The following is a 23,411-nucleotide window of genomic DNA, read 5'->3' as shown; positions in this document are numbered from 1 at the left end:
AAAGCACATTCGGCCATGAAGATCAGAGGATTAATCCCCGGATGTTGATAGCACCTCAATGATCCCGTCTTCCCTCTAGGACATTTAAGATTAGCGTGGGAGCTCTCAGGCCAATATGGCAGGGTAAAGTGGGGATTTACTGATCAGCCAGGACCATGGTTCTATAGCCAGCAGGTAAGCAGAAAGGAACGGATACATTTTTTTCTGATAGTTTAATAACGGAAAGCCAAATGATAGGCAGTAAAATACAACTTCTAAGAAAGTAAGTATTTTTAATAGTTTTATTCACTAATGTAAACTCAGGGCCTAAAAGGACATTTGACACAAAGTAGAGAGGGAGTAATCATTTGTTGAATGAATGATTTCAAGGTGAAGGAATCATATAAAAGCAAGAACCATGAAGCAGTCTGACTAGCTGTTAAGGAAATGAGATTGTTAAGGACTTCAGGTCATGATTGTGATTTCAGCTTGTATCTAGAGTGTGATTTTTTTTTAACCTGGAAATTGGTTTCAAATCACCTCTCTTCAAAATCTATGGAGAGTATTCCATTGCCTGTCGGGTAGAGTCCAAACTGATCTGATGGCCTACAAAGACCCATGCTGACCACCTGTCCAGGTGCTAGTCTCTGGTCCTCACGATCTGACCTTCTCTGATATATTGATGTCCTCATGTCCCATAGTCTCTTCCTAGAATGAACAAGCAAACATCTGATACTTCTCAGCTCAAGTATCAGTTCTTCCAGTGAACTGTCCTTCAGTTCCCTGGATCATGTTGGATCCTCACACTGTATGCTGTCTTAAAAACATTTCTTTCCTTTGCAACACTTTAGATAATAAAAGTTAACAAAAATGACATCAGTTGCTTAATATCTTCTCCCTCTACCTTTACCTACCCCTAAGACAGACAGGCAGATACACATGTATGCAAGGGCCCTACACATACACACATATCAGTTTAAATTACTGCTAGGAAAGATCTTTTCTTATCTGGTTCCTTGCATGCTATATATTACAAGCTTATGCTCATGCAGATAGTTTAACGGTATACATGTATGGTGTGAATGAATTAAGTGAATGAATAAGCAAGTAAATATCGAGTGACTTCCAAGAAAACTACTTGGGCTGTAATTTGTGTGATTGCTATGGTCCATGCCTCCAGCATTTTAGATTTATTACAGAGCCCCAGAGATTCTGAGTTGCCTTGATCAGAATTCAGTAACTGCAAAGTATGGTGGTTGTGGGTGGGTAGGTGGGAATCCCAGTAGGCGTTTCTGTGTGTAGAGGTGTCCGCAGGGGGCTATGAAACACAGGGGTGAAATTGTATGTGGATGTAAAAGGTCAGGGACTGTGGGTGATTTCTGATTTCCTCCTCCTTCTTCAAAATTCTGTCCAGTTTCACACCGGAGCTCTACAAGGAGATTTGTATGAGGGAGATGGTCTCCAGGGTGGAGGTCTGAGATTTGCTTGCTTTTATTGTTCTTTTTTCTCCTGTCTTTTCAAATGTTATTATTTCACTATCTCCCTGGTAACCTTGACAGGAACCGTCTAGTCTAGCCTGATTCACAATGAAATGTGACCGTTCTTGTTACTTAAGACTAAAGACAGTGCGGGATGGTCCACACGCCAAAGGGCCTATTGCAGTCTCAGGAAGCGGCTCTGAAGCCGAGGAGATGCCTGTGGCTTTACAGCACGTGGGCCCCTTCGGTTCACTATTTCTTAAAAGGTCACTTACCCCCACAATAGCACTTTAAGACAAGCTCATTGCTCTCATGCGTGTGTGTGTGTTCACTTGGCTCAGATGTAGAAGCAGAAGGAAAACCACTTTCTTGCATCTTCAGAGTTACATTTGAGATTCTTTCTTAATATCAACTGTCTGAACCAATTGGCTGTGATTTAGATGTTCTTTCACATGAGCCAAAGAGTACAAGACAGCTTCCTAGGAAAAATATCCCAGAAAGGAAAAGTACAGCTTTCCTTGAAGAAACCAGATACTTCTTCTGGGAGTAAACGGGGGTGGGGGGGAGGAGTAAAGAAAGTTCAGTCTGATCTGCAAGAATCCAGCAAAGACTTTTCAGCCAGTCTGTGTCTATTCATCACCTTCTGTGCACCCGATATCACATTAAGCAATTTCTCAAACTGAATTTCATTGAAATCGTCCAACAAGCCTGTGAGGTAGGCAGGATTATCATTGTTGAGCAGATGAGGATGCTGAGACTCAGAGCAATTAAATATTCTGCCCACACCCTCAGAAAGAGGCATGTGAGCTCAACTTTAAGGAAAGCTACTAGAGTTCTCCAAGGTTTGCTCAATAAGGAGCCGCTCTGTGTGTGGGGGAAAGTGGCAGGATGTTCAGCATCACTAAATGCTGGTGCGTGCTCACTCTGCTGCCCAACTCAAAGTCACAACAGACCCGTCTCTGAATTTCCATTCACAATCTGTTTGAAAAATATATGATAAAGACATGAAAGAGCTAAGGAATAATTAAATGGCAAGATATGGGACAAACTGTTGTTACCATTGGATACCAAAGAAGTGACTAAAGACAGATTAGCTACAAAGGGTTTCTTGGCTCTTCAGAGGGAGGGACAGAGGTCATTTCAGAACAGTAGCATAGGGTGGGAAAACGTGGAGTGGTATAAATATGCTTGTTGAGAAGTGAGGGAGAGGGAGAGGTGGGGAAATTTAGATGCCTCTAGCAAATTGGGTAGGACCAACCATTTTTGTGACTATAAATCCAATTCTAATTGGCATAAACCTCAGATCCATTGTTCCACCAGTAGAAACTTATAGCCTAGGTGAAAGATAAAGATAACATTTGACCAAAAATTACGCAAACCCCAAAGCTGTAGAGTTTTTAATAAAAGTAAAAACCTTCTCACTTAAGAGCTGTGAGCACATGCTCAGAAGGGAGCATGCTGTTAAGTACAGCCTTAGCACGATGCCCAGGCCCAGCCTAAGCCCTAAATGCATTGTTTAGCTTCCAGTCACTGCACCCGATAAAGTTGTTGGAAATGAACTACAGCTGCTCCCATTGATCTGTTTTTCAATTTTCTGTTGTTTGCAGTAAGAGCCTGATTTTACTTTGCCTAAAGTAAGTCACTTGAGGAATCAGTAAATCCACTGAAACTCCTAAGTCATCACCTCTCAGGCTGGTGCTTGATTCCCAACCTTCAGCTCGCACCTGCCTGCCATCTACCCAGACACCTACTCACAGCTGTGCAAGGAAAGCAAAGTGAGGGGTACATCTGCAGAAGGCTTTGGGGTTACATTGAGTTGTACTGGGGGCTGGCAGCAATTTGGAAGGACAAGGCTCATTTAGACCTACACATTGCAATGTGGGCTCTGGAGGCAGGCTTCATGGTGGCTGAGATCATGGGCTTTGGAAGTCCACTCTCCAGGGACAGCCTGCAGCAGGGCAATGGCATGTATCTGACTTTAGCTGTCTTGCTTAACCTCCTTCTGTGGTCCAACTTCCTCACCTGGATGTTTGTGTGTGTGAGATGAAGATGTGGATAGTCTCCTAAGTCTAATGATTGAGAAATGGCCACCTATGGGGAAGAACTTCACCCAACTGGTGCAGGCATTGGCAGACTTTCTCTGAAACACTACACAGTAAAGGTTTTAGGTTTTCTGGCCACAGGGTTCTATGTAATTACCCAGAAGTCCCAACCCAGTCTGGGAAAGCAGCCATAGCTGATACATAGACCAATGGGCATTGGTTTCAATAAAACTTCATATATGGACACAGATTTGAATTTTTTATGATTTTCACATGTCATAAAACATAATTCTTCATTTGCTTTTACACTCCTTTTTAAAAATTGAAGAGCAATGGCCAGCCTATGGGGCGTGCAGAATAGACAGTGGGCTATATTTGGCTTCCAAACCAGAGTGCATGAAGCTTACCCTGCAGTGGCCAAGTTATAGACACATCCAGCCGAGCTTCTGGTACAGTTTCTGCACATGGCCCTGAGGTATAAATCGTTCTTCCCATTTTACCTCCTTAGAAAGAACTGAAAAGATACTGCTTGTAAAGTCTCCTCATTTCTTTTTTAAAAGCCTTGTTATTAAAGTGTAATAAAGGCACACTTCAATATATACATTTTGATGAGTTTGGACATATGTATACATCTATTCCTATCAACAAAGTCAAGGTACTAAACATACTCACTTCCAAAAAAAATTTTTATGGACATTTTTGGTAAGAACTTTTAACATGAGGTCTATTTTCTTAACGTATTTTAAGGTGCATAATTCTGTATTGCTAACTATAGATACTGCGCTTGTTATTATCTTGTTAATCTCTGAAATGGACTCATCTTACATAACTTAAATTTATACCCACTGAACAGCTCCTCATTTGTCCTCCCATCAGCCCATGGCAACCTCCCTTCTACTCTCTGCTTTATGAATTTGGCTACTTAAGAGGGCTGATATAAGTTGAAAGAGAAAGTACTTGTTCTTCTAGGGTGGAGCACAATGTCCTCTAGGATGTAGGCTTAAAACAGAAGTGTTCTCATTTCTCACCCCAGGCCCACAAGCATGCCTAACTTCACTGCCACTGTGCTTCATGTCCATTTCCCTTCCTTGAATTCTTCTCAAGAGCCTCACGGTGTGACTCAAAGTTGTATTAACTGGAGCAAGGTGGCAGGCCCTTGGGGACAGGCATGGTATTGCCTGCTCCACCACTCACCCGGTGGACTTGTGTCCACCTCATGCACTGCAGCTCACAACTTGCTCATCAAAGGCACCTTCCTGGCTCCTGTCTGAATTTACCATCCCTCAACTTAGTTTCCATATCTACAGTTTCCTAAGTATTTTATTTTAGGGTTTCTGTGACACTGTAGAAAATACCATAGAATCATATCATCAACAGCTGTGTACCCAGTACCTGAAATTAAGAAGAATTAACATGCTACCACATTCAAGTCTGGCTATAAAGAAAAATGCACAGGACCTTTTCTCAGTATGATCCGTCTCACACCTGTGCTCCTTACTCATTCTACAGATCCTTCGAGAGTGATACTTTTAACATTTAGCTATCCTCCAAAATACATGTGTTATTGCATTATGTATCTTTAATATGTATGGTTTGTATAAATGATATCAATCTCTCCCGTACCTCTTTCTTTCCATGCTTCTTTTACTCAGTGTTATCTAACTTCGGGTATATCCATTGAACTCAAGTGCTTTTAGCTCTGTAAGGCATTCTGTCATGATGTGAACATGCAAAATGTATTTATCCATTCTTCTACTGATAGACATTTAGGTTGTTTCTATTTTTGTGCTATTACAACCACAATGCCTTATCCTTGCACATGCCCCCAGCGAAATACATGGAAGAAGTCCTCTGAACTCCATACCTAGAAGTGGAATGGCTGCGTCCTGGTGAACTGGCATCATCAGTAATAATGTGCTGTTCCTAGGGATGAATGATACAGTAATAGTTCTCCTGCTGTCTTCTCACCATTTCATACATCGGTCATCATCACAATTAGAGTCTTTTTTGGCCTGGAGGATTCAGGAGGTTTGCACCTGTGCCTTATCATTCTCACGGCTCTGCACATGAATGTGCTTGCGTGTAATTGGTGCTCAGCAGATGTGTGGTGAGTCAGTAGTGCTATTGGACTGGACTACAAACTATTTAAAAGCAGGTGCTTAGTTGTGTACTTTTCCCGATTCTTTTTATTTCTTGGCTCACATTTTGGCATGAAGATAGGTGAAATATAATGATGCTACAATGACTTATGAAGAGGAAAGTTTCCCATTTCCTCTCCTCTGACAGAACTCTTTTAACATCCGGCTCTGTTCTCCGCGCTTCTGTGTCATTCTGAGCATCCATCTTTTCTCTCATTTCTGTCTGTGGGTCTCCTTCTTTTCTCAACCCTGGCTTAATTTTGTCAGGCTTATAGACCACATTTTCTGGTCCATTCTAATGGACTTTAGGCTTTCAAATTCATTGTAGGGACTTGGTTAAGCAAAGAAGTTGTTGGGAGCAAAAATTAATTTTTTTAATTCAATTTTTTTTTAAAAAAGCATTAGCCAGCTCTCTTTGCATCTTCAGAGTCAGGGCTGAATCTTCCCTTTCTCCGTCTTCTTTTTGCCTCCTCTTCTCTCTATAAGTATTTTCAAGCCTTTTGGTTCCTGTCTCTTCCCACCAACCCACTGATCATTCCATGGCGCAGCTAACACGGGCTCTGCTGCAGAACTCTTGCTGTTGATCCCCTGCCTGCTTCTGTTGAGATCTAGCTCCCGTCTCACTTTTGCTCAGTGTAGTTTCCCTCATAGCCACTGACCTCTTTACCGCTAATCCCATCTACACCTTAATGAGAAAACAATCAGGTGGCGTGGACACACACCAATAACCATGGACGTGGCCTGAATTCTGGAGAAAACAGCTGCTGTCAGCTGAGGGCTGGCCTTCTGAGCACACTGCTCTTTCTGCTTTGATTGGAAGTCTACCCTTTGTGGCTTGTTCCATGGAAACATGGAAGGAGGGCTTCTCAAGGCAGAGGCAAGGGCAGGCATGGGCAGCCAGGACTTTCAGAGAGGTCTGAACTTTTGTAGTGACACTTAGTAGAGGACATGAGAGTGCACAGGTATCGACTTTCTGTTACAAGAACAAGTATCTCTATTTGACAATATGTACTTATAGCCTACTGCAAGGTAGGTGTTGGTCTAAGAGTTCAAAATTCTGGCCAGGGCATAAACAACAGCCACCATCTCTGTTGTTTATATTCTGCAAGTCTCTTCTATCCCTTGTGTAGGAAAGCAGTTATTTACGAGGTTTATTTCAGCTCAAGTGTTATAGTATCCAATCTATAATCCAATTCTGGGTTTCTGTAATGATAGCAGTGGTGGTGGGTATATATATATGTATATAAGATAGCAAAGGAGAGGTGAGGGAGAAGGAATAGAGAAAGAGGAGAGAGAGGTGAGATAGCATTGCCTCACAGCTCAGGGTGCTTCTCACTCCAGATAGTCTAGGCTTGGCTGTGCTTTCTGGCTATTACTAATCTCCTAGTATGTCAAAGAATACAAGCAAATAGAAGGGGACATCACAGACTATTAAAAACAGTATCTCCAGTGGGCTTATATTTTCACATTTATAGATTTTTACACTTTTTAAATGTATTTTCTAATGAGAATGCACTCCTTTATAATGAGCAAAAGGAAAGTCATTTATGAAAATAAATACATAAAATATCATCTCCCAGATAGAGGGAGGAAAGGGCTGCATTTAAGTTTATGCCAGTGACAGTGACTTACTCCACCTTGAGCTTATAACCTAGAGAAAGGGACAGTCTTGACTACCATCCATAACTTCCTAGGTCTAGCTAATGCCACAAGTAGCTTTCTCCTAAATCATTTCAGATAAACATACTGTTGCCAGCCAATTAAAGACAGTATGGAAAAAGGAGGCATCTTATTCTTAAATAAAAATTCATGAAATTGCTTGATAGTGGCTTCTTAGGAAGCAGTGCTCTAAATAATTTCTTCAAGGTCATTTGGTTAATTTATGCCACATTTGTAAGTTATTGTGTATTTTAAAAATTAATGAAAGATTTAATTATAGCAGGGTTGCCTGTGACCTTTTGTGAAATGACTTCATCATAAATCTGCAGGCATTTCAGAGCTGTTTTCCAGGTTTCTAATAATTTGCTCTCAAATTAATGACACCCAACCAGTGAAAGGAGTTGAGGCTCAGTAAAAGGATTGAGTTGGGATTTGTGGTTTCCTAGCAATGGCTAATTCTGAGTCCTGGACAGCAGTGACAGATAAAATGACTCACTAGAATCCACAGCAGGTTTAACTATTTACTTAGAGGAATGAGAAATAAATCCAGTGTGTCAATAGGGAGAAATTGTATGTAGCCAGATGGGTTCATTGCAGAGCAGTTAATTAGGGACACATTGATCTATATATAAACGGGGACAACGCTTGCACTGGTGAGACCGTGCTTCTTCCGTGGGCCCCCAGAGGAGCTCTGTGATTTGCAAATGCATAGTCTCTGTCTTTCCTCCTATTTGGTGGTCACCTGTGAAGCTCAGCTTGAACTCCGTCACTGTAACCTCTGACCTCGGGGGCTCAGCAAGGAAGGCTAAGCTGTCTGGGGCAGGGAGCTAGCTCATTACCCCACAGACCCAAACCCATCATTGTCTGTGTCATTCTGAGGTTCATTTCACTCAACAGAATGAAAAAGATGGCTATGTAGTGGGAAGGTACATCAGAGAAGGACCTGTGTCTTGGAAGAAACGTAGCATCTAGCTGTAGCTCCAGAGTGGCAGGTGAGAGCTTGGGAAACTCAAGGCTCCCTCAGACACAGGAGCCTGGGAGAAAAACCAACAAAATCTGGAGAGTTGGTTTTGGTTGAAACCTCCCCCAGTTTGCAGCAGTTCTGGATGCAAGCAAGCAAGCAAGCAAGCAAGTACTCATGGTGCTACAGTCATATGTGTTACATTGAACTCTTAGTGTATGCTAACCACTTTGCATGGATTAGCTCTTTTCATTTATTTATTTTTTTTTGGTTTTTCTCCGGTACCGGGAACTGAACTCACGACCTTGCGCTTGCCAGGCAGGCGCTTTTGCCGCTAAGCTAAATCCCCAGCCCCAGCTCTTTTCATTTAGTATTCTCATTTAACAGACAAGGACATTGAACTGGAAAGAATTTATATAACTCATCCATTGTGACTGGACCCTTAAGGTGACAGTGTTTTCCATGAAAAGTCATCTGCATGGATGAAAGAATAGGGTGGCAGAAGACTTGGGTTCTGTTTCTTCATATTCCTGAGCAGACTGCTGTCTAAAGTGGGCCTCAGCTTCATGCCTAGCATGTGAAGTAATTAGGCCAAGGGTCTAGCAGTAAGACTTTATAGTCCTGTGTGCTCCTTCTCAGGTCTCAGAGATTCCAATGGGAGACCAAGCCAATAAAGGCCGCCATAGTTGAGGGTCAAGGGTGGAACTCCCTACAGAGTACATTGTTTAGACCTTGAGGCAAATAGGCCCATAATTAGAATTTTCTATTTACAATTTCTGTAAGACTTCCTCCCTCTCTCCCTTCCTTCCTTCCTTCTTTCTTTCTTTCTTTCTTTCTTTCTTTCTTTCTTTCTTTCTTTCTTTCTTTCTTTCTTTCTTTCTTTTTTTCTTTCTTTTTTTCTTTCTTTTTTCTTTCTTCTTTCTTTCACTCTTTCCTTCTTTCTTTCTTTCTCTCTCTCTCTCTCTCTTTCTTTCTTTCTTTTTCCTTTCCTCTCTTTTCCTTTCCTTTCCTTTCCTTTCTTTTCCTTTCCTTTCCTTTCCTTTCCTTTCCTTTCCTTTCCTTTCCTTTCCGTCCTTCCTTCCTTCCTTCCTTCCTTCCTTCCTTCCTTCCTTCCTTCCTTTATTCCTTCCTCCAACTGTGCTTTCAATTTGCCTTTTGCGCCAGCTGGCTGTGTAGAGCTGGAAGTAAGAGACCCCCATGCCTGGAAGGCAGCATCAAACTTTGTGGTCAAACAATTGCTAATGAGTCCTAGAGCACTTAGCAGTAGTGAGCCTTGCGGAATGCATGGGGCTGTGAATTGCATTAGCAGAATAGCTGCAAATGCCTATGCTTCCCTTGTGACTCTGTCATTTGCTTGCCATGTCACCTTGTTGGATGAGTTATATAAATTCTTTCCAGTTCAGTGTCCTCATCTGTTAAATGGGAATACTAAAGAAAAAGAGGTAATCCATGCAAAGTGGTTAGCATACACTGAGTTCAATTATTTCTCCTTATTATTGGCATTGTTATTATTTTTATTTGATTGACTTCTATGAATTCTCATCATTTGCAAAACCATATAGACATCATAAAGATAAAAAGGCATGCTTTCTATCCACAAAATTTGCAGGTATCTAACAAAAGATGGAACTTTAATTAAGTATTACTATATATCCATACCAGCAGTTTAAACTGTTAATTTCTTAATTTATGCTAAAAGTACATTTTAACCTCAGAACTGTGCTAGACCATCTTATCCTCATTTTGCACACATGGAAACTGAAATGTAAATGAGTGAGGAACCATAGGTTCAGGATAGGGGTTCCCATCTTGGCTTGTCTGATGTGAACACTTTTGTGCTGAACCACTTAATTCTGCTGCCCCCCAAGCAGTACATGTATGACAAGAACATATGATGTATAATGTGCAGCCTATGTGCACTGAAGATTTCTGAGATTTTAAAGGCTACCAAAGAGGGTAAGACACATATACATGTGCTATGAATTTTGGTACATGTTGGGTATGCTAAGATCTTACCTCAAATGCTACAGAAATTCAAAAGAGAGCTTTTTTCTTCCTAGGAAGCAGAGGAAGTGACAAAGAAGAAAGATTATGAAGACATAATGGAAAAGGTAGCATTTAAATTAAAACTGAGAGCAAGAACCCATTAAGGAGATAGAACAATCTCAGAACCTGTATAGTTTTTTGGTTACATAAAATTTATACTCATAAAAATATAAGAAGAAATAGAATGTTTTCAGTCATATTGGGAAATCTTTTAATAAACTTCCCTTAGAAACCAATAGACTAAACAGCCAAAAAGTATGATTTTGGATGTGAGTACATTTAGGAAGCTTTATTTTAAAAACCCTTATAGAGTGCTCCTCTCAGTGAATGGTGCATGAAGAAATTCAAGTTAATGTTTAGTGATCTTTTTTAAAAGAACTGACCATCTATTGGACCACTTGCCAAGTCTAAACTACTTCCCAAGAGCTGATTATCATTGAGATACTTTCTTCCCATATATCTCAATTAAATAAGAAAGTTTTTAAAATGACAATATATGATGTATAAAAAGGCATCTAAGCAGAAGAAAAGCAGGCACTAGGAAATCATCTCTTAGTGGAGCAAAATGGAATTGTGTTTGAGCACAAGATACTGAGAGAGAACATAACACGCAAAAGTAGATGGGGGCTAATGTAGAAAGACTCATGTTCAGAATTCTTTCTACGAAATTCATGAGTAGATCATGTGACAGTTCAAGACTAAGACAAAGTTCCTTGGGAATCTTCTACACAGAGGTCAAAGTTGCAAAATTGGCTGTATGGGTGACTGCTATTATTGTGGCATGCACGGAGGATTCTACTGGAGCTAGTGAATGTGAGAGATTTTATAGAAGTGTGACAAAAGGATTGGGAGTCGGTCTAGAGGTTAAGAGAAGAACTTGAAGACTTGTTCCTTCTAATAGAGACAGAGGTCTCTGTCCCAGTGGTGGGAGAGTCCATCGAGACAATACAGGAAGAGGAAAATGGTCCAGAAGGAGCTGAAAGGAGCTGAAATCAGCTTCTCTCTATCCAAAGATGTTATTTGGGCAAGAAAAAGTAAGGGACCATGATTGGAAGAACTCAACGTTCAGGGGACATCACTGAAGACGGGAAAGTGATGTGGCTTGATTGCGAGTTGCTGACAACATAATCTTGTCCTAGTTGAGTCAGATCAACAGTTCCCTCAGAAGTCCATTTCAAGGCCATTGACCTCGTTGAACTCTCAAAGAATTGTTTGTTCTTCCTCTTTAACATTTCTAGTGCCATCTGGGTAATTACGCCTTGAAGGGTCCCTTTCCTTCTTGAAGGGTCATGAACAACTGCACTGTTCTTGAAATGTCTCTCAACTTTCATAATTATCTGTAAAAGCTGGCATGATTGGAGATTGTGAAAAGAATCAAATGACTGTGGGGTGAGTCAGGTGAACTAGAGCTTTTCTCCTATAGGGAGGTAAACATCTTTGCAGAGCATACTTCTCTAATTATATTTAGTGTGACATTGTTTCCACCTAAATTATAGCAATTATATACTGAGATCCCATTTAAAATCATTTAATTAATGAGTAGCTAACCTTCTCTTATATGGAATTCTAATGAAGTCTTTTATTTTTGTGAGCCACCTCCTCCCTCAGCTTAATCATCCTCTTCCCAGAAGGGCTTACTCAGGCCTCAAATGGTAGATTAGACAAGGGGTGTTATTTAGCATCGGAGGGAATCACATTTGTCATGGAAATCCTAGCAGTCCAGAAGGACAAGGGACAGAACAGCTGCTTCCTCTCCCCCCACAGAGATTGTTTTTAATCTTTCCAAACCCCAAAGGACACCCTATTCAACCATGTTCTTTGACCCAGAAATAAGGGCACAGAAAGCTATTGCCCCAATTTTGAAAGAACTGAATGATTTTGTTAGATTGATTTTATTCATTAACCAACCTAGAACTATATTTATTAAGCATCTGTTCCATAAAAGAAGTGCCGATGGGCACAAAGATAAATTAATGTAATAGGAAATACTTCATCTAGAGGGGGTCACTGGGATATGGATAACTTGGACTCCTGGGAGGAGGCACAGGTGCTACTGAAGGGAAATAAACTCCCAGGAGTTGTATTCAAAGACCATATTCTACATCCCATCCTTTTGAATATGTGTTACTTACTAGTACTCAGCTTTTATAAGGAAATTCAAACCTTGAGAGATGTGAGTTGTTCAAGGTAACTTCATGAATTTTGTAGTGAAGAAGGACTAATAAAGGCTAAATCTTCTATTACCCTGTGTAGCTTCCTTGCTACTATGCCCAGACCCCCCAGTATGGTAAAAGTTAAGCAATGGTACAAGAGGACAGGGGGACTTTCCATGATTAGAGTCACATTAATACCAGAGGAGTTTTTTTTTTTAATACATATGGCCTGTTAGGTTTGTAGAGTCCAAGAAGAAGATGAATCTGGAGCAGAGGTGAACAGTCTCATGAAAAAAGTCCATGTGGCAAAGTAAAAGGAAAAAGAAAAACAGAAGTAATAAATTTTAATTGATTTTTTTCCCCTGAAAATCCATAGAGTGAGAAATGGCTTAGAGAATTCACTTATTTTTGTTCTTGTGGTTAGGAGTAACTTCCTCAGGGGAGCCTAAGAGTGGGCTATCTGCTTCATCTGTATTTATGTAGACGTCCATTTCCTCCCAGGCTGGGTAGGGTATGTGTGTGCATGCACACGCACACACAGACATGCACACATGCACACATGCACACAGGAACACACGGGCACACACTAAAGCCACAGCTTGCAAAGGGGATCAGGAGTCTGTGGGGATCCCGAGTCTGTGGGGATTCCAGCAGTGGAATGAAGGTGTTGGCAATGAACATTGGTTGTCTGCAGGCATGTTCAGATCTTTACACACATTATCTAATAGGATGGACTTTTGATTATGTTGGTGGTTACATTTCTTTGAGTTAAGAAAGTGGGCCAGGAATACATTTCTGAAGAACAAAGCCAAAATAATTGACTTTGGTAATTGCAAGCAGGTTTGCCCATTGCTAACAGTGGATCTGGCCATGCCACAAATTACTTTGTCTTTGCCAAAAACTTGAGCATAAAACTCCACCACCTAAAATATCCATTGCTCCTCAATGACCAATTAGCCATTCTGTGTAAAACAGCTACTTTAAATCAGTGCTTTTCTTCTTTATAAGGTACACATAAGTAAGTACAAGTGGTATTCCCAGTGTGAAGATTCTTTCAAACTGGTGGACAAAATTTTATCAGAGAGAAAAGAAAATTAAATTCTTGACAGATGGTCTAGAGTACTGGTTCTCAGGGTGCACAGTATTATCACCTGAGGTACATGACATGTGAAAATGCTCAGACATCCCCAGTGTGTGCATGAGAGAGTCTGATTTGGATAATCTGTGCATACAGACTTTCTAAGAGTGCCTCCAAGCACAAGATCATTTGAGTTCTTGAAGAAAGAGAGCTCAGTGTTGTCAGAAACATCACAGAAGATCATTTAAAAAATAGCATCTGGGCTGGGAATCATATGATCCTTTGAAAGATTCTCCATCCCTTTGGTTCCTTCACACAACCCATCTCCTGGGTTTTTATCTTCAATTGATAAATGAACCACTTTGTTCTTTCCAAAAAGACACTGTAGGAATGGGAAGCGTGCTGCACCTACTTTGTTGGCAATGAGCTCTTTAACTTTAGGAAAAAGATATTTCTAGCTAATGAGAAAATTTTATCTGAGAACTTGATGGGTTTTAAAAATATTATTCATTAGAAACAGCCTGGATTTGCTTTTTTTCCTAATTCAAGACCAGGTGGACCTTTTCTGTGTTTATCATCCTATAGTGGTGGGCATGGTTTCTGACGATGGTCATAGGTTGGGGGCAGTCTCATTTTCACAGATCTTACTGTGAATTTTAACATGCATTCTATGGGTGCTTACGAAAAAGGAGAAGTACTTGAGAGTATGAATGACTCCCTATTGTATCCCCTGCATATTTTGCTATATTTGCTATGTTTGTGGTTTCTTCAAATTCCATAGCTTTAATTAGATGAACAGGAATGAATATGACATTGAATGGAAGCTAAGAAGCCAGGTTCATGCAGAAGAGACCACATGCCTTAGGAACTAGTGTACCATGGACAGCGGTGGAGCTCACAGTGAGCTGTGGTTTCTCCAGAGCTGAGAGTGAATGCAAGGATGAGAAGTGTGTTAATGTCTAGAGTTATGAAGGGGTTTTACCCCACTGATTTTAGGTAGAGACCATTAAGAAAGTAAACAAATCTCGTAATCCTAACAGTATTTCAGTGATTATAATTTTGCATTGGATTATTAAAGTAATCTTATGGCAAAGAAGACTAGCATATCTGAAGTGAAAATATTTGGGGGAAGACCTTGGAAATACAGTAGAAGGAAATCTGGGATAAGAGCCAAAAAAACAAAATGTGGCTGCCAAGATACGAAAGAGAAGAGTCTGAACGAGTCCTCCAGTTCTGAGTCAGCACCTGTTTTGTATTCAGTCATGTAAAGGGCACTCTGAGATCAGAAACAGACGTCCCCAAGAGGTGGGCAGACCAACAACATGGGCATCCTTAAGGCTCAGTGTCGGCCAGGCTGTGAGACTGCATAATCCCTGCATCCTGGTATGTATTAGCCCTGCCAAATGATCAAACACAAGCTTGAACTTCTATGTTTACCGATTCTAGAGCATCCCTTGCCCTGTAGGCAGTTTTGTTAGAAAATATTCTTGCATTTTATAAACATCCACAGAATATCCTCCTGCTAGTTTTCCCTCCTCATCCCTGTCCTAAGACAGGCTCAGGTTTACCAGGTGTAGTACCTAAGCCACTTTGTGCATGAAGAGATGAAGAGTGGTTTGAGCCACACTGCCATCCATGTTAGCTTCCTGTGGCTGCTGTAACAAATCATAAATCATGCAGTTTAAAAGAACTTTATTCTCCTGCAGTTCTGGAGGCCAGAGTCCAAAGTCAAAGAATCTTCAGGGCTATCCTTCCTCTGGGCTTGTAGGGGAGAAATCATTGTTTATTTCTTCCTTCCTCCAATGACTCCAGGTGTCTCTTGGCTTGTGGCTGAATCACTCCAATTTCTACTCCTGTTTTCCTCTGACCTCACTGTATGTCTCTCTTTTTCTTATCTGTTATAGGGATGCTTGTCATTAGATTTAGGGATATCTTGATAATCCAGAATAAGCTCCTTTCAAGGTCTTTCATTTAATTACATGTGCAGAACTTGATTTTCCCCCACTGAAGTCATGTTCACAATTCCAGGGAAGAAGATTTGGTTGCGTCTTATTGGAGGCCACTATTCAACCCTGTATCTATCATCTTATCTTAATCACTCTTTTCTCAGTCATCATTAAACTTTGAGAATTGTGACTCCTTTGGATAATGTAATAAAAACATATTTATTTGTAGATAATATACAAATATTCCAATAAACATGTTTTTATTTAAAATTTCAGTGAATTCAAAATCCACTGTCACCACCAAAGCCCACACATGTACTGTAGGTTGAAACATTTTGTCTATGTCCTTTTTGAATGGCACTATCCAAAACCAACTGCAATTTTTCTTTGTGATCTGGCTAATGTACAAGACCTCAGGATGTTGCTTTCTTTTTCTAAATAATATGTGTATTTTGTTCATCTATTTTAAGTATTTCAGGTCTCCCTGAAGTGTATATTCATATTAATCACATTGTAATTGAGAGAACCTTAAGCTGATATTCTTATTATTATTCTTTGACTTGAACTGTACCAGGTCTTCTTTTTCCTATGATTCTTATGTCACTACCAGAGGGAAGATCTGACATTTCTCCCTGCTTTATCACATCTTATTAAATTCAGCTCATCTCTTTAGACAGTCAAGACTTCCTTGGGTCCTGCTTCTGCTATCAAATGTATCGACTGTTTCTTCCAGGTTTATGTTCATGGCAAGTTCAGTTTCCATTCATGGTCATTATTTTCATGTCTGCAAGTCATTAATGCAAATGATGAATAAGAAAGAGTAGACAACAGACCCTTGCAGCTGAGTATCGGCACTTCCCTCCTGGTTGGTTTTAATACTTTAATTAGGTGCTGTTCAGCCAAATAATTTTACTAGCATCTGGCTCATATTTTTTCCATATCTTTTCTTCAAAATTGCTATGGCAGACCTGTCAGCTGCCTTGCCAACATTCAAGTAAATCATGTGCCTCATAATTCTCTCTTCTCTCTGCCTAGTAATCTTTTCATAGTAAAGAATGGGCTAAGTCTGACATGAAGCATTTCATGATCCATGAAATAACAAAACTGTTTATAGTAAGCAGAAGTCTTTGGTTTGACATCACTTGTATCCTGCTGCTCAGAGCGGTTTATTCAAAGGAGACTTACCAGGCAAAGTGGCATTGCATGTGGGAGCATTTTGATGAACTGCATGGAGGAGGAAGGAAATGTTTCAGGTCTTCTCCCAGTCGTTTGTGCTTTCAATTTAATTCTCTCTTCAAGTAGAAATTCAGAGGGAGTAGCTATTTTGTTAAAGATTTAAAATGAGCTGACTTGTGACCTTTGAATGAATTCAGAATTAAAAATTGGAAATTCCTTAGTGAATGACCTGCTGGAAATGTCTGAGATTTGGAAACTTGTAGATTTAGTAAGGATTCAAGGAGACAGAAAGACCCAGGAGAAGACAATTAGATTCATTCTGCTCTACACAGTATCAACCACCTACATGGCATGTCCTAGGCTCGAGGCTTCTGCAAAGACCATTCTGTTTTATCGAAGGGGAGACTCCTCGGTCTCTTCCACAACATCTGGTTGATCTTATTTCAGATAAGGCTTTACAAATTTCATTTAACTTTTATCTGGTAACACATTCAAAGTTGTTTCCTGAGATGTATTTTAAGTCATAAGACATAGAAAAGCGATTCTATTTCTCTCCTTCTTTCATTTTTTCACCTTCATCTTCCAGATAGGAGAAGGAAATGTCTCATGAAAAGAATTACTTGATTGATGTGAGCACAGCAGAATCCTGGCTGGCAGTGTGAAGTGTGATTAAGTCTCGCCAGAACACAAGCCATCCCGTTCCTTGAAAGACTTGCTTTGCTTGAAACTCCTGGCGTGACTGGCTTCCCCTTTTCACTGCTGTGATAGATGCCTTGCTTTGTATTTGACATGCAATCCCAGTGGAGTATGGATGATCAGTGTATGTTTTTCCATTTTTCTAGAAATGATTGATCATTCATATTTATAGGGCTATCAACTTCTGGGCTTTGAAAAGGTCAGTATTGATTATCTATGTCACACTAGTGGTTTGCTTCTTTACCATACATAAATATAAGTTCCTTTTATGAGACTGGTGTGCTTTTTCCAGGGAGGAGAGGGGATAGTGGGCATTAATGTGAGTTAGGCATTGGAATGTCTACTGAAACACACTTAGACAATGCAGATACAACATTTTGGCATTAGGGGTCATACTTTGGATAATCCATTTCCAGGCTCCCAACACACACTCACACACACACACACACACACACACACTCCACTATACAGATGAGAAATGTGGTTCTTGTCCATGGACATGGTAGATAGAACCCCAGTTGCACTAAGGAGAAGTGGAAAGGCTATTGTTAACATGTGAGCAGTGATCTCAACTGGGTGCTGGACTGTGGACTGCTGGGTGCAGTTTTTACTTCTCTATATGGTCTATATCCTCAATGTGTCCTATAAAGTGCCCATGTTGCTTAAGCATTAAAAAAATAAACCCATGGTAATGAAACCCACTGTGAATGACAGGCCAACTGGCTAGGGCTGTGAGGGTGGTGGATTCCCCTCAATGACCTTCCAGGAACTCTCTGGAAGACCGGAAGAAGTCAGGCGGCAGTGAAGTTCTCCTCGTCCTCCCTAGTCTCGGTGGACCACTGACTGACCGTGGGCCCTCTCTGCCTGTCTCTCCCATTCTCTCCTAAACACTTAGAGTTTTTGGCCACTTCAGCCTCCGCTCCGAATGGCAGTTGGTGAAAGTGGACTACAAATCCATCTTTAGCCGGCGCTGCACCAAGGAGGACTATCAGACATGGCACCTGCTCAATCAGGTACAGCCAGGCGGGGGCATGCTGGCCTTTAGGGAAAGGAGCCATTGTGAGCTGGTGTTCAGCCCTGGAAGGCCCTTCCTGTGTGTGGGAGAAACATAATGGGCCATCTGAGGACACAGGTGCAGACTTCAGGGCAGGGTTAGATATAACCAGACCAGCAGTACCTTAGGATCGTAGGTACTCACTGAGGTCACTGAGTTTCCTGGGGGGAGAGAAGATGATGGTAATCTGGGGTCTTAGCTGCATCTGTGGAGAAGTAAATACCAGACAGGTAGGACGCTCTCCAGGGGAGTACTCATCTGCCCTGCCAGTGTGGAGAGACAGGGCGTGTCACAGCCAGCCTGAAGCCAGAGGGGAGAGGACTGCAGAGAAAGGGGCAGCGTCCATGGGTCTGACCATGGCAGGTATTTATTGCTATGTAGTGCAGGCGGACATCTGCCTTCTTCGGAACTCTTGGGTCCTTGCATTACGTTCAAGTTCTCCTCCTCCTTTGGTCTTTGACTAAGAACTGGAGCTTGGGAATGGACATTCATCAAAGAGCAGGAACTTTCAGAGTGTACTACAGTGAAGAGGATGGGAAGAAAATGTGTCAGAATAGGCTTCTTTCCACTAGACCTGCTGCTGAAGCTACTCACACAGTGTACCTGGTGGTCTGTACAGGCCACTGGAGTCTGGGGCTGGAAAGAAGCAGGATGAAGTAGATATTATGGGATAGCAAGGGTGAAGACGTGGCAGTGGGCCAGGTTCCCATGGTGTCCCTCGTGTGCTGTAGCAGAAGATTAGCACTTTTGTTCTTGCAATTTCCAAGTGGTTAGTGGGAATCAAATTGCTACCTAGAGTGACTGAAAGAATGAGAAGGCTACTGATTCTTGTTGAGATGCAGGTTTGCATCACCTCCTGTGTGCTCTTCTCCTCTCTCACTGTGGACTTTTTCTTTAAGGGAGAACCTTGTGTTATGGGAGAAAGGAAAATATTCAAGAAACGGAAGCCGGGAGCTCAGTGTGCCCTGGGCCGTGACTACTCAGGGTCCGTGGTCTCAGAACCCTGTGTCTGTGCTGACTGGGACTTCGAGTGGTGAGTCCTTTGGCATTTAATCACCAACTACAACTCAACATTCACTTGTTTGTGTGTGGGGGGGGATGGGGAGAAGATGGATTTAGTAGAGGAAGGCACAGCCCAGAGGTGGGAAGTTTGTTTGCTGGTGTGGTGAGTGGGACAGGTGAGAGGTCCGCGTTGCTGGAGGAAGGACAGGCTGAGGCTCTTTGCAGTGTGGGGGATGCTCCTCTGTCTCTGCAGCGTTTCCCAGAGGCCTTCTCATCTTCAGGGAGCAGCAGTGTTGGACTCTTCCAAGGATTTGGGCTGGACACTGGTGGAACTCAGAAAGCTACTGTCTTGGATCGTCACCTCACACATATTCACTCAAACTGTTCTTCCATGGGAACTCTATGTAGTCCTTTCCTTTTATTCATATTCTAATTTTAACTGACGTATAATATTTGTGCATATTTATGGAGCTCCATATAATAACTTGTATATTTGTATACCATGCAATGATCAAATCAGGATAATTAGCATTTTGGTCTGCTCAACCACTGATCATTTCTTTGTCTTGGGACTCTTCAGACTCTTCTACATAATTGTTTTCTTTTTATTTCAAAAAGTAAAAACAAAAAAAAAAACAAAAAAAAACAAAACAACAATGAAGACAAAATGAAAACAACATAAAAAACCCAAAATGATACATGACCTCAAAACAAAGTGATAGGGATTAACAGTGCTTGCTCCTTACATACTGTTATCTTCAACCAAGTTGCTCAGTCCTCCAGACATAAGAATGTAGATTGATCAAACCACCAAGGCCGTTACCAGTTATTAAAAAAAAATTGGAAATGATTCAGAGCTTCACCATCATAATTGGGTTTTATGGTTTTGTTTTACTTTATCAATTTTTGTGGTACTACAGATTGAACCCAGGACTTTATGCATGTTAGTGGAGCCCGCTCTCCCTGAGCTACATCACCAGTTCTCACCTACTGAAATTTAAATCTCAGCTACAACCAGTGACTCACACATTCTGAGTATTTACCTCTAACCATGCCCTCCTCTCTCTGTAGAGAGAGATATGATCTGTATGTCTACTCGCTGTATGTACATGATCTGTATCTACTCGCTGCACTTCTCTGGATTTGCTGAATGAGGCCAGGCTAGCTGTGGCCAAAGCAGAGCTCTTCTGGGAACCCTCACTGGGAAAAGTTTCTGACCTCCTTTTCCAGCCTCAATAACACACGCAGCTGTCCACTCAGTGGCTGAAACAGTCACCTCAGAGGCCTTGCTCACTTCACTCCCAAAAGGAGGCCATCAGTGAACCTCTGCATTTTCTTCTTCCAAAGCACAGTATGTCTCAAAGCCTCTTGACCCATCTACACAGTTGTAAGGAATGCTCTAAATCTACTGGTCCTCTCTTCACTTCTACCCTTCATGTTTTAAGGTTTTGTTGGTGCAGTGCATAGTTTACATTCATCTTAGGGAGTAGGTACATGTACTTAACATACCTTAATTATTTGATTCCCTTCTCTTCCCCCTCCTCTTCCCTCCATCTCTCGATCTGCTTCCCATTTGCAAAAGACCTGGCTCCCTATTTTCTACTGTCTACCATTTATTTTTTAAAATATTTATACTTCGGGTCTGTCATATAAGAGTAGTCATGCAATACTTAACCATGCATGCCTGATTTATTTCACTTAATATTATGGTCTTAAGATGCATCCATTTTCCTACAAATGACTCAAATTTATCCTTCTGTATGGCACAGTAGTACCACTTTGTGTATTAATACCACATTTTTTATCCATTCATTTGTTGATGGGTAGGTAACCATTTCCAAGATTTAGGTATTGTTGCACTGCTGCAAACATGAGTGTGTATACACTGCTGCAATTCACTGTCTTGTGTCCCTCTGAGCCACCACAGACCCTCACCCATTGCTGAGAAGCCACACAAGTAAGGAACAAGCGCTACAGCGATGTATTTTTCCTTCAGCAATTCTATTAACATTCAGTGGTCTGGATAAACACTCCAGTGTTAATACTCAAATGTTGATCTTGAGAATTTATTCTTCATCTCTATGCCTTTACCTCCTTAACTACAAAATAAAAATATATGTATCATGTATCTCATTAAGTTCTAGAGAGAAATAAATGAGTTAAGAAGGGAATGAATGCACGCCATTGTTACAGAGGGGTGTTTATCTTGGTGATGTTTAAAATAGCCATACAACACACAGTGGCTGTTGTTAATATGCTATGTGACACTTGCACCCTAGGTTTATTAAGTGGTCCCCATCCTAATCTCAGCAAATAAACCAGAGCTCACCCATCCCAATAGGCACTGTCTTCAAAGTAGTGACTCCGAGTGCTTCCTGTTTATTTTAATATTGGTGGCATTGCTTAATGACTTCCTGAGCCCTTCTTCAGGGATTTCTGTCAGAATCTGCCTTTAAGTAAAGCAAGGGGTGAGGGGCAGAATCCTGTCTGCAGTACCACATGGTTCTCACAGTCACATTGGTGGAGATGCCACCCAGATCCAAGATCGGCTGTCTCGGCATCCTTCCTCTTGCCTAATGAATGAGAGGCAATGGGGATCCTGTCATAAGTTACTTGAGCAAGGTTACAGAGGTAAGCAAAAGCACTGGAGTTCAAACTCAAGGCTTGCTAAACTGCACACTCCCATCTATGCCATTGTTTCTCAAGAAATCAAGCCAGTCCTGTTATTTTAGATTTACATTATGTTTAGAAGAAATAGGGTCTCCGTGTTAAGTTAGTCTAAAATTAAAACTCACCTCCATATGACCTACGTTTACTGCTATTGGTGAAACTTAATACAGAATGTTTTATTAACTCTAAAACAATTTCCAATGAAGTAGCCTTGACCTTTGGTGCAGGAATTGTAACAGATATACAGTCTCTTGGAAGACTTTATAGATTTTTCTTTTAAGTATGAGTGATTGTATGTTTACATCTCTGTGGTGAGTCATACCTCATATTAAAAAGAAGTTGGAGACACAGTGGACAGTCACACAAGGTTGGATGGTATGTAGTGCTCTTAACTGGAGAGCAATAGTAAGAAAGTAATATGGCCTAGAAAGTCATATTATTTTTTCACCATTTCTGAGTATTGGACAAGTCTTTTGTGATTTCTGAATTTTCTGGTTTATTTACAGTGGTGTAGAGGGGGGAAATGGGAACGGATATTTGAAATTGTTGTTTTTGAAGTCTATTTCAGTGACCATCGCTACTGGCTTAAAATTGTAATTTTTTTCATCAAATGTTATTAGTCTCTTGGTCTTTAATGATACTGCTGGAAATCAGTGCATAGCAACTGTTTCCTAGCCTTGTCCCCTTCTGTATGGTCTTCCCTACCAGGAAGTATTATTACCTCAGGAACCTGAGGTGCTGAGCTCAATCAGTACAAGCAATTATCATGTACATCCCGTTTAGTTGTTTCCCTAGGTCAAATCAGGGCACACTCATTTGATTGGCCCATGCCAAGTTTAAGTCTCAGACACAGCAGGGAGAGGATATAACCTAGTTTAGGGAGGTTGAAAGCTGGGGGAAGAGGATGAAATGTCTTCACTTTGGTAGAGGCTTTGAGAAACTTGGAGGTAGGGTAATTTTCACCTATGTCCTTCCACTGTTTAGAGAGCTTTATTGATTCTCAGAAACATTTCATCTGTAGGCTGTCCTTGGCTCCCATCACGTTCATGAGAGTGAGTATCAGTAATAAAGGTGAACGGTGGATAATTGCTTCATACCCTCACCTCAAACTTACATGAGAGAGCTACTTTGCAGCTACCTCCATGGTGCTATTGAGGAGCCAGGAGCAAATTCTCACTGAGAATCAAGATCACCAGAGGCTGCAGGTAGCCGGGAAAGGGAGGATAAGGGCTTACTTTGAAGTTCCACAGGGACTCCTGTGGAGGAGTAGCCCTCTGGGAAACCCAAGTATATTTGATCAGCAAGAAACCAGTTTAGACAGTTTTGTCTTCAT

At 41.1% G+C, this 23,411-nt stretch overlaps 1 protein-coding gene across 1 annotated transcript in view; it reads left to right on the top strand.

Moving 5' to 3' along the window:
• Sorcs3 (sortilin-related VPS10 domain containing receptor 3) overlaps positions 1-23,411 on the top strand; it is a gene marked incomplete at its 5' end in the record, with an annotated part of 574,832 nt that overhangs the window by 504,785 nt on the left and 46,636 nt on the right. The window contains 2 exons of the mRNA XM_005403919.1: positions 18,248-18,365; positions 19,306-19,439. Coding sequence (XP_005403976.1) covers positions 18,248-18,365; positions 19,306-19,439 — 252 coding nt within the window. The remainder of the gene's footprint in view (positions 1-18,247; positions 18,366-19,305; positions 19,440-23,411) is intronic.

The sequence above is a fragment of the Chinchilla lanigera genome, unplaced genomic scaffold (assembly GCF_000276665.1).
Source record: "Chinchilla lanigera isolate Chin_1 unplaced genomic scaffold, ChiLan1.0 scaffold00084, whole genome shotgun sequence".
Taxonomy (NCBI): Eukaryota; Metazoa; Chordata; class Mammalia; order Rodentia; family Chinchillidae; genus Chinchilla; species Chinchilla lanigera.
This window is presented reverse-complemented; position numbering and strand designations above follow the sequence as displayed.